The 13073-nt window shown below is 41.3% G+C and overlaps 1 protein-coding gene across 1 annotated transcript in view; it reads right to left on the bottom strand.

Annotated features, from left to right (window-relative positions):
• Window positions 1-9677, bottom strand: part of LOC128702166 (organic cation transporter protein) — a 44853-nt gene extending 35176 nt beyond the window's left edge. The window contains exons 1-3 of the mRNA XM_070081149.1: window positions 9462-9677; window positions 8619-8710; window positions 1039-1246 (exon numbers count right to left, since the gene is read on the bottom strand). Coding sequence (XP_069937250.1) covers window positions 1039-1246; window positions 8619-8710; window positions 9462-9647 — 486 coding nt within the window. The 5' untranslated portion in view covers window positions 9648-9677. The remainder of the gene's footprint in view (window positions 1-1038; window positions 1247-8618; window positions 8711-9461) is intronic.
• Window positions 9678-13073: the final 3396 nt, after the last annotated feature.

The raw sequence follows: 13073 nt of genomic DNA, 5'->3' as shown, positions 1-13073 counted from the left end.
GATGAGAAGAATTCACTCGATCGAAGACCAGGCAGAACTACAAAGGGATCTGGACAGGCTGCAGACCTGGTCCAGCAATTGGCTCCTGGAGTTCAATCCCACCAAGTGCAAAGTCATGAAGATTGGGGAAGGGCAAAGAAGACCGCAGACGGAGTACAGTCTAGGGGGCCAGAGACTACAAACCTCACTCAAGGAAAAAGATCTTGGGGTGAGTATAACACCAGGCACATCTCCTGAAGCGCACATCAACCAAATAACTGCTGCAGCATATGGGCGCCTAGCAAACCTCAGAATAGCATTCCGACATCTTAATAAGGAATCGTTCAGGACCCTGTACACCGTGTACGTTAGGCCCATATTGGAGTATGCGGCACCAGTTTGGAACCCACACCTAGCCAAGCACGTAAAGAAACTAGAGAAAGTGCAAAGGTTTGCAACAAGACTAGTCCCAGAGCTAAGAGGTATGTCCTACGAGGAGAGGTTAAGGGAAATCAACCTGACGACACTGGAGGACAGGAGAGATAGGGGGGACATGATAACGACATACAAAATACTGAGAGGAATTGACAAAGTGGACAAAGACAGGATGTTCCAGAGATTGGACACAGTAACAAGGGGACACAGTTGGAAGCTGAAGACACAGATGAATCACAGGGATGTTAGGAAGTATTTCTTCAGCCACAGAGTAGTCAGTAAGTGGAATAGTTTGGGAAGCGATGTAGTGAAGGCAGGATCCATACATAGCTTTAAGCAGAGGTATGATAAAGCTCACGGTTCAGGGAGAGTGACCTAGTAGCGATCAGTGAAGAGGCGGGGCCAGGAGCTCGGACTCGACCCCCGCAACCTCAACTAGGTGAGTACACACATACACACACACACACACACATATATATATATATATATATATATATATATATATATATATATATGTGTGTGTGTGTGTGTGTGTGTGTGTGTATATATATACACACACACACACACACCATGTATGAAAATTGTAATTATGTGTAGGTAGTGTGCGTAAATGCAGTTAGTAACCTCAGTAACAGTAGTGGCGGAGAAGAGTGAGGTGTCGTAGACCCACTCTGAGCAGGATGTAGTCAAGTTGGAAAATGTATCAGGATGACATTGGTCAGTGATATTCTCCAGTATCCTGACGTGGCACTGGTCGCCCTCTGGGATGGCCCACTCTACGAAGGTCTGGTTATACTGGGTACTGTTATCATCACATGAAGGCACCACACACCTGACAACAACCAATGTAATCTAGTGCCAAAATTATTACTTCAATAGTAAGAATAAATTAACTTTTCTTTCTCTTCAAATAGGAAGTTGTAGTAATAGTATCTGAAACAGTAATAATAATAATAATAATAATAATAATAATAATAATAATAATAATAATAATAATAATAATAATAATATCTTTATTCATTACATGTACAAGATGTACAGACCGTAGCTGTGAGAGTCATGATAAGGAACTCATCATGATGACTCACCTGTGAGTCATGATAAGGAACTCATCAAGATGACTCACCTGTGAGTCATGATAAGGAACTCATCATGATGACTCACCTGTGAGTCATGATAAGGAACTCATCATGATGACTCACCTGTGAGTCATGATAAGGAACTCATCATGATGACTCACCTATGAGTCATGATAAGGAACTCATCAAGATGACTCACCTGTGAGTCATGATAAGGAACTCATAATGATGACTCACCTGTGAGTCATGATAAGGAACTCATCAAGATGACTCACCTGTGAGTCATGATAAGGAACTCATCATGATGACTCACCTGTGAGTCATGATAAGGAACTCATCATGATGACTCACCTGTGAGTCATGATAAGGAACTCATCATGATGACTCACCTGTGAGTCATGATAAGGAACTCATCAAGATGACTCACCTGTGAGTCATGATAAGGAACTCATCATGATGACTCACCTGTGAGTCATGATAAGGAACTCATCAAGATGACTCACCTGTGAGTCATGATAAGGAACTCATCATGATGACTCACCTGTGAGTCATGATAAGGAACTCATCATGATGACTCACCTGTGAGTCATGATAAGGAACTCATCAAGATGACTCACCTGTGAGTCATGATAAGGAACTCATCAAGATGACTCACCTGTGAGTCATGATAAGGAACTCATCAAGATGACTCACCTGTGAGTCATGATAAGGAACTCATCAAGATGACTCACCTGTGAGTCATGATAAGAAACTCATCAAGATGACTCACCTGTGAGTCATGATAAGGAACTCATCATGATGACTCACCTGTGAGTCATGATAAGGAACTCATCAAGATGACTCACCTGTGAGTCATGATAAGGAACTCATCAAGATGACTCACCTGTGAGTCATGATAAGGAACTCATCAAGATGACTCACCTGTGAGAGTCATGATAAGGAACTCATCAAGATGACTCACCTGTGAGTCATGATAAGGAACTCATCAAGATGACTCACCTGTGAGAGTCATGATAAGGAACTCATCAAGATGACTCACCTGTGAGTCATGATAAGGAACTCATCAAGATGACTCACCTGTGAGTCATGATAAGGAACTCATCAAGATGACTCACCTGTGAGTCATGATAAGGAACTCATCAAGATGACTCACCTGTGAGTCATGATAAGGAACTCATCAAGATGACTCACCTGTGAGTCATGATAAGGAACTCATCAAGATGACTCACCTGTGAGTCATGATAAGGAACTCATCAAGATGACTCACCTGTGAGAGTCATGATAAGGAACTCATCAAGATGACTCACCTGTGAGAGTCATGATAAGGAACTCATCAAGATGACTCACCTGTGAGAGTCATGATAAGGAACTCATCAAGCAGACTCACCTGTGAGAGTCATGATAAGGAACTCATCAAGATGACTCTCCTGTGAGAGTCATGATAAGGAACTCATCAAGATGACTCACCTGTGAGTCATGATAAGGAACTCATCAAGATGACTCACCTGTGAGTCATGATAAGGAACTCATCAAGATGACTCACCTGTGAGAGTCATGATAAGGAACTCATCAAGATGACTCACCTGTGAGTCATGATAAGGAACTCATCAAGATGACTCACCTGTGAGAGTCATGATAAGGAACTCATCAAGATGACTCACCTGTGAGTCATGATAAGGAACTCATCAAGATGACTCACCTGTGAGTCATGATAAGGAACTCATCAAGATGACTCACCTGTGAGTCATGATAAGGAACTCATCAAGATGACTCACCTGTGAGTCATGATAAGGAACTCATCAAGATGACTCACCTGTGAGTCATGATAAGGAACTCATCAAGATGACTCACCTGTGAGTCATGATAAGGAACTCATCAAGATGACTCACCTGTGAGAGTCATGATAAGGAACTCATCAAGATGACTCACCTGTGAGAGTCATGATAAGGAACTCATCAAGATGACTCACCTGTGAGAGTCATGATAAGGAACTCATCAAGATGACTCACCTGTGAGAGTCATGATAAGGAACTCATCAAGCAGACTCACCTGTGAGAGTCATGATAAGGAACTCATCAAGATGACTCACCTGTGAGAGTCATGATAAGGAACTCATCAAGATGACTCACCTGTGAGAGTCATGATAAGGAACTCATCATGATGACTCACCTGTGAGAGTCATGATAAGGAACTCATCAAGATGACTCACCTGTGAGAGTCATGATAAGGAACTCATCATGATGACTCACCTGTGAGAGTCATGATAAGGAACTCATCATGATGACTCACCTGTGAGAGTCATGATAAGGAACTCATCAAGATGACTCACCTGTGAGAGTCATGATAAGGAACTCATCATGATGACTCACCTGTGAGAGTCATGATAAGGAACTCATCATGATGACTCACCTGTGTGAGTCATGATAAGGAACTCATCAAGATGACTCACCTGTGAGGGTCATGATAAGGAACTCATCAAGATGACTCACCTGTGAGTCATGATAAGGAACTCATCAAGATGACTCACCTGTGAGAGTCATGATAAGGAACTCATCAAGATGACTCACCTGTGAGAGTCATGATAAGGAACTCATCAAGATCACTCACCTGTGAGAGTCATGATAAGGAACTCTTCAAGCAGACTCACCTGTGAGAGTCATGATAAGGAACTCATCAAGATGACTCACCTGTGAGGGTCATGATAAGGAACTCATCAAGCAGACTCACCTGTGAGAGTCATGATAAGGAACTCATCAAGATGACTCACCTGTGAGAGTCATGATAAGGAACTCATCATGATGACTCACCTGTGAGGGTCATGATAAGGAACTCATCAAGATGACTCACCTGTGAGGGTCATGATAAGGAACTCATCAAGATGACTCACCTGTGAGTCATGATAAGGAACTCATCAAGATGACTCACCTGTGAGAGTCATGATAAGGAACTCATCAAGATGACTCACCTGTGAGAGTCATGATAAGGAACTCATCAAGCAGACTCACCTGTGAGAGTCATGATAAGGAACTCATCAAGCAGACTCACCTGAGAGGGTCATGATAAGGAACTCATCAAGCAGACTCACCTGTGAGGGTCATGATAAGGAACTCATCAAGATGACTCACCTGTGAGGGTCATGATAAGGAACTCATCATGATGACTCACCTGTGAGAGTCATGATAAGGAACTCATCAAGATGACTCACCTGTGAGAGTCATGATAAGGAACTCATCAAGATGACTCACCTGTGAGAGTCATGATAAGGAACTCATCAAGATGACTCACCTGTGAGAGTCATGATAAGGAACTCATCATGATGACTCACCTGTGAGAGTCATGATAAGGAACTCATCAAGATGACTCACCTGTGAGAGTCATGATAAGGAACTCATCAAGATGACTCACCTGTGAGAGTCATGATAAGGAACTCATCAAGATGACTCACCTGTGAGAGTCATGATAAGGAACTCATCAAGATGACTCACCTGTGAGAGTCATGATAAGGAACTCATCAAGATGACTCACCTGTGAGAGTCATGATAAGGAACTCATCAAGATGACTCACCTGTGAGAGTCATGATAAGGAACTCATCAAGATGACTCACCTGTGAGAGTCATGATAAGGAACTCTTCAAGCAGACTCACCTGTGAGAGTCATGATAAGGAACTCATCAAGATGACTCACCTGTGAGGGTCATGATAAGGAACTCATCAAGCAGACTCACCTGTGAGAGTCATGATAAGGAACTCATCAAGATGACTCACCTGTGAGAGTCATGATAAGGAACTCATCAAGATGACTCACCTGTGAGGGTCATGATAAGGAACTCATCAAGCAGACTCACCTGTGAGTCATGATAAGGAACTCATCAAGATGACTCACCTGTGAGTCATGATAAGGAATTCATCAAGATGACTCACCTGTGAGAGTCATGATAAGGAACTCATCATGATGACTCACCTGTGAGGGTCATGATAAGGAACTCATCAAGATGACTCACCTGTGAGAGTCATGATAAGGAACTCATCATGATGACTCACCTGTGAGTCATGATAAGGAACTCATCAAGATGACTCACCTGTGAGGGTCATGATAAGGAACTCATCAAGATGACTCACCTGTGAGGGTCATGATAAGGAACTCATCAAGATGACTCACCTGTGAGGGTCATGATAAGGAACTCATCAAGATGACTCACCTGTGAGAGTCATGATAAGGAACTCATCAAGATGACTCACCTGTGAGAGTCATGATAAGGAACTCATCATGATGACTCACCTGTGAGTCATGATAAGGAACTCATCAAGATGACTCACCTGTGAGAGTCATGATAAGGAACTCATCAAGATGACTCACCTGTGAGTCATGATAAGGAACTCATCATGATGACTCACCTGTGAGTCATGATAAGGAACTCATCAAGATGACTCACCTGTGAGAGTCATGATAAGGAACTCATCATGATGACTCACCTGTGAGTCATGATAAGGAACTCATCATGATGACTCACCTGTGAGGGTCATGATAAGGAACTCATCATGATGACTCACCTGTGAGAGTCATGATAAGGAACTCATCATGATGACTCACCTGTGAGTCATGATAAGGAACTCATCATGATGACTCACCTGTGAGTCATGATAAGGAACTCATCATGATGACTCACCTGTGAGGGTCATGATAAGGAACTCATCAAGATGACTCACCTGTGAGAGTCATGATAAGGAACTCATCAAGATGACTCACCTGTGAGAGTCATGATAAGGAACTCATCAAGCAGACTCACCTGTGAGAGTCATGATAAGGAACTCATCAAGCAGACTCACCTGTGAGAGTCATGATAAGGAACTCATCAAGCAGACTCACCTGTGAGAGTCATGATAAGGAACTCATCAAGCAGACTCACCTGTGAGAGTCATGATAAGGAACTCATCAAGCAGACTCACCTGTGAGAGTCATGATAAGGAACTCATCAAGATGACTCACCTGTGAGAGTCATGATAAGGAACTCATCAAGCAGACTCACCTGTGAGAGTCATGATAAGGAACTCATCATGATGACTCACCTGTGAGAGTCATGATAAGGAACTCATCATGATGACTCACCTGTGAGAGTCATGATAAGGAACTCATCAAGATGACTCACCTGTGAGAGTCATGATAAGGAACTCATCAAGATGACTCACCTGTGAGAGTCATGATAAGGAACTCATCAAGCAGACTCACCTGTGAGAGTCATGATAAGGAACTCATCAAGATGACTCACCTGTGAGAGTCATGATAAGGAACTCATCATGATGACTCACCTGTGAGAGTCATGATAAGGAACTCATCAAGATGACTCACCTGTGAGTCATGATAAGGAACTCATCATGATGACTCACCTGTGAGAGTCATGATAAGGAACTCATCAAGATGACTCACCTGTGAGAGTCATGATAAGGAACTCATCATGATGACTCACCTGTGAGTCATGATAAGGAACTCATCATGATGACTCACCTGTGAGAGTCATGATAAGGAACTCATCAAGCAGACTCACCTGTGAGAGTCATGATAAGGAACTCATCAAGATGACTCACCTGTGAGGGTCATGATAAGGAACTCATCAAGATGACTCACCTGTGAGAGTCATGATAAGGAACTCATCAAGATGACTCACCTGTGAGAGTCATGATAAGGAACTCATCAAGATGACTCACCTGTGAGGGTCATGATAAGGAACTCATCAAGCAGACTCACCTGTGAGGGTCATGATAAGGAACTCATCAAGCAGACTCACCTGTGAGTCATGATAAGGAACTCATCAAGCAGACTCACCTGTGAGAGTCATGATAAGGAACTCATCAAGCAGACTCACCTGTGAGAGTCATGATAAGGAACTCATCAAGCAGACTCACCTGTGAGTCATGATAAGGAACTCATCAAGCAGACTCACCTGTGAGAGTCATGATAAGGAACTCATCAAGCAGACTCACCTGTGAGAGTCATGATAAGGAACTCATCAAGCAGACTCACCTGTGAGAGTCATGATAAGGAACTCATCAAGCAGACTCACCTGTGAGAGTCATGATAAGGAACTCATCAAGATGACTCACCTGTGAGAGTCATGATAAGGAACTCATCAAGATGACTCACCTGTGAGAGTCATGATAAGGAACTCATCAAGATGACTCACCTGTGAGAGTCATGATAAGGAACTCATCAAGATGACTCACCTGTGAGAGTCATGATAAGGAACTCATCAAGATGACTCACCTGTGAGAGTCATGATAAGGAACTCATCAAGCAGACTCACCTGTGAGTCATGATAAGGAACTCATCAAGATGACTCACCTGTGAGTCGTGATAAGGAACTCATCAAGATGACTCACCTGTGAGGGTCATGATAAGGAACTCATCAAGCACTCACCTGTGAGAGTCATGATAAGGAACTCATCAAGATGACTCACCTGTGAGAGTCATGATAAGGAACTCATCAAGATGACTCACCTGTGAGAGTCATGATAAGGAACTCATCAAGATGACTCACCTGTGAGAGTCATGATAAGGAACTCATCAAGATGACTCACCTGTGAGGGTCATGATAAGGAACTCATCAAGATGACTCACCTGTGAGAGTCATGATAAGGAACTCATCAAGATGACTCACCTGTGAGAGTCATGATAAGGAACTCATCAAGATGACTCACCTGTGAGAGTCATGATAAGGAACTCATCAAGATGACTCACCTGTGAGAGTCATGATAAGGAACTCATCAAGATGACTCACCTGTGAGGGTCATGATAAGGAACTCATCAAGATGACTCACCTGTGAGAGTCATGATAAGGAACTCATCAAGATGACTCACCTGTGAGAGTCATGATAAGGAACTCATCAAGCAGACTCACCTGTGAGTCATGATAAGGAACTCATCAAGCAGACTCACCTGTGAGGGTCATGATAAGGAACTCATCAAGATGACTCACCTGTGAGGGTCATGATAAGGAACTCATCAAGCAGACTCACCTGTGAGAGTCATGATAAGGAACTCATCAAGTAGACTCACCTGAGGGTCATAATAAGGGAGTCTCATCAAGATGACTCACCTATATCATGACAAGACTCATCAAGGAGACTCACCTGTGAGGCAGGGTCATGATGAGGAAGATTGAGTCCACGTACACAGGAGCAGAGATCACAGCAGCCAGCCAGGCTAATCCATACACATACAGCTGCAAAGGACACGTAATTCGAGTGAGTCAATTTAACCAATAACAACTGGATACCACAAAGATCCTACTATACGCACAAACTTAAAAAAAAAAAAAAACTCATACAACCCTGCTGAGTTATGGATCAGCTTAACTATTACTGCCAGCGGGTGTTGTCTAGATCACGTCAGCCAGAGCTCCAGGATATGACCTTTGTATACCTCTTTGTATATACATTGATATATGTATGTCTCAATTTATATAGAGAAATGTATCTGCAAATACACTGAGAAATGTATATCTCTATATGTATATGTACTGAGATATACAATATATATGCATTGAGATATATATACAATATATATACATGTATATATATATATATATATATATATATATATATATATATATATATATATATATATATATATATATATATATATATATATATATATATATATATATATATATATATATATATATATATATATATATATATATATATATATATATATATATATATATATATATATTGAAATATACAATGTATACACATTAAGAGTTTAATTTAATCCATATTTTAGGTATTGTAGCATTATTCAGGTCTGTGTTTTTAAGAAATACACCCAGTGAAAATAAATCACACTGACTTTTTTGGGTCATTATTCTGAATAGGCTTTCAAACCCAATAAACTCAGCACCTTAATGACCCCACGTGCAGTCGATAGGCTTTAATTAAACATAAATAGCAAACATATGGTTTTCAACAAACCTGGGCACGACCAAAGTCCATCTTGTAGAAATATATAAGCAGAGGGTCCTTATCCAGACTTGGATCTCTTGAGGGTATTCTGGTGCCATGGTTGTTCTCCGGCCGGTGTTGAAGTTCAAATGGATTTTCCACTGTCGTGGGTGTCAATATATCTCCCTGCTGGACTGGGGTATATTTGATGGTCATCGTCCTGCTGGGAAAATATAAACATGGGTTCAAGACTCACCCATTCTGTGATTGGTTTGCAATCGTATTTTTTCGATTTCGAGAATCAGTTATAGTGAATAATGTTTATGTTATAACTATCACGGCTTCTGATTATACTTTGCGGCACAGTCCCTGGAGCCATTATCTACCTATGTAATCTTTTGACTACAGCCCATACATGATGGGTATGGGGTGCATAATAAGATATTAAACTAACTCTGTTGGTCGTCCTCTTTCACTAACAAACTAGCTTCATCCTATGCCATGAGATGACCATGCCAGGTACTGTGCCATGAGATGACCATGCCAGGTACTGTGCCATGAGATGACCATGCCAGGTACTGTGCCATGAGATGACCATGCCAGGTACTGTGCCATGAGATGACCATGCCAGGTACTGTGCCATGAGATGACCATGCCAGGTACTGTGCCATGAGATGACCATGCCAGGTACTGTGCCATGAGATGACCATGCCAGGTACTGTGCCATGAGATGACCATGCCAGGTACTGTGCCATGAGATGACCATGCCAGGTACTGTGCCATGAGATGACCATGCCAGGTACTGTGCCATGAGATGACCATGCCAGGTACTGTGCCATGAGATGACCATGCCAGGTACTGTGTCATGAGATGACCATGCCAGGTACTGTGCCATGAGATGACCATGCCAGGTACTGTGCCATGAGATGACCATGCCAGGTACTGTGCCATGAGATGACCATGCCAGGTACTGTGCCATGAGATGACCATGCCAGGTACTGTGCCATGAGATGACCATGCCAGGTACTGTGCCATGAGATGACCATGCCAGGTACTGTGCCATGAGATGACCATGCCAGGTACTGTGCCATGAGATGACCATGCCAGGTACTGTGCCATGAGATGACCATGCCAGGTACTGTGCCATGAGATGACCATGCCAGGTACCGTGCCATGAGATGACCATGCCAGGTACCGTGCCATGAGATGACCATGCCAGGTACCGTGCCATGAGATGACCATGCCAGGTACTGTGTATTACACCTTCTGCTGTAACTGTCACGGCTAAACGTGAACATTATGTTCCTTAATTCACTGTTGCAGGACTCGACTTTCAGGCTGGGAGTGATGTATGTGGAGAATGTCTTACGCTGGATGTTACATGTGCTGTTTCCTGGGGTCACTGATGTAGGTCATCTCTTAGGAAAGAAATATAAAGACAGGTTTCATACAATGAGGTGTGTAAAGTATTTATACGCTGAGTTTCCTTTAATCCGTTGTAGGGGTTAAAGTATATTTGATTGGTGGTATACATGACCCCCAAAGGAAGTCATTATGACTTTACTGGGTTATCCTAGGTAAGTTACACGTTATTATATAAGACAACTGTAAAAATCTTAACTTGTGTAAGGAACTTTAATAAACTAATTTACAGCCTAAAGGACCATTGTGTAATCGACAGGCTTAAAACCCAATAAACCGAACAATAGTGATGGACAAAAGTCATACTACTGGGCTTTGTTGGGCCATCCCAGGTTAATAATTTTTGTTAAACTGCCCTGAGCACAACTTTGTAGTACCCACAGTCAATGGCCAGGCTTCAAACACCTTTTATTGAACAGCAGTAAAGGAATGGAACAGACTGCCTGCATACGTCAAAGCCAGTCATAGCATGAACCAGTTCAAGAAGAGAACCAAAAAGATACCTAATGAATGTAGCGACAGAAAGGGAGAATTATTTTTTTTTATTTTTAGCTAACACACGTGTTAGCTTATTCCTAGTATATCTCATTTATAGTACAATAATAAGACATTATCTCCTTTATAGTATAATAAATAAGGTAATACAAGGACCCAATGGAAATAAGTCACTAACTTTTTTGGCTTATCACATGTTCTCTACACATATGCTGCTATGTATGATAATCTACGTAACTGTATTTGTGTATACCTGAATAAACTTACTATCGTCAATCAATACTGTCCAGTAAGTGTGCGACGAACATAAAAAACGGGAACAATTACACCAAGAGCAAGAATTAAAGAAAATGGATATTGCAAACCAATTTAATGGTAAACAAAGCAATTTCTTTACTCTTGCTCCAAGGATACCCAGATATAACTACTAAAATAGCAATCTTCGCATCTACCCATGTATGTTCTAGGGGCTTAAAAGCATGTTATGTGTTACTGAAAAAAAATGAGTTTGTTGGAAGTAATAGCAATCATATATTTTAATACGACTTAATTTTTTTTTTAGCCCAAGCCTACAGACTTTCTTAGGTGCTTTGGAGACTGTAAGCTAGCGATTATCTTATTAAGATTTTTCTGGTCTGATGATCTTTCCAATGGAAGGAGGTAGGGATGCGGCGTTGTTGGTGATAGTCTCTGGAATCAAGGACTTATACAATGCAATACAAAATTAAGTGCGGCGTTGTTGGTGATAGTCTCTGGAATCAAGGACTTATACAATGCAATACAAAATTAAGTACGGTCCCCAAAGGAAACAAGGCACTCACTTTTTTTTTGGAGTTAACCTAGGTGATTTACATATGTTAAACTATGTATAATTGTATTCATGTGTACCTGTACCTAAATAAACCTACGATCTTTATTTCTCTAAAACATCACGGATATTACAATGAATGGTTTTTAATAGTGTGCTTGTGTTCAGATCTGATGCAGTTCTTAGATCACATCATCTATGTACTAAGCCCCTTGTTATGCCAAGTATTCCAGACAGACTAAAACCAGTACTAACGACCTATATACTGTACTATCATGTAAATTTAATTTTGATCATAATCCAGTATATTTTATACGTTAAAAGGTGGTTGAGATTACATTGAGGTAGTATATGAATAAGCTAGCAGTTTAATATACAACTGACATGGAAGATGATTATAGTCATTACGTGTTATTGCATCAAGTTCAGGGCATTTTTTGACGTTGTTTGTATCACTGAAACAAAAGATTTTTTATTTATAGAGTAGCTTCCAAAATTTTAATTTGATACACATGGAGTTATTATTCAGTTGTCGCACACGTGGAATAAGTTAAGTTTAATATGTTTATTATGCACCCCATACCCATCCTGTGGGTGGTAGTTAGTTAGTTAGTTAGTTTAATATGTTTATTATGCACCCCATACCCATCCTGTGGGCGGTAGTTAGTTAGTTAGTTAGTTTAATATGTTTATTATGCACCCCATACCCATCCTGTGGGCGGTAGTTAGTTAGTTAGTTAGTTTAATATGTTTATTATGCACCCCATACCCATCCTGTGGGCGGTAGTCAAAAGATTACAAAGGTACATAATGGGTCCAGGGACTGGACACTAAAGTTATGATAGCTGAACTAGTTACAAAGGTAATGAACTCAGGTAGATCTGGTCACAATCATGACAAGTTACAAAGGTAATGAA

This window comes from Cherax quadricarinatus, unplaced genomic scaffold (genome assembly GCF_038502225.1).
Source record: "Cherax quadricarinatus isolate ZL_2023a unplaced genomic scaffold, ASM3850222v1 Contig1847, whole genome shotgun sequence".
NCBI lineage: Eukaryota > Metazoa > Arthropoda > Malacostraca > Decapoda > Parastacidae > Cherax > Cherax quadricarinatus.
Note: the sequence above shows the minus strand (reverse complement) of the source record. Positions and strands in the feature narration are given on the sequence as shown.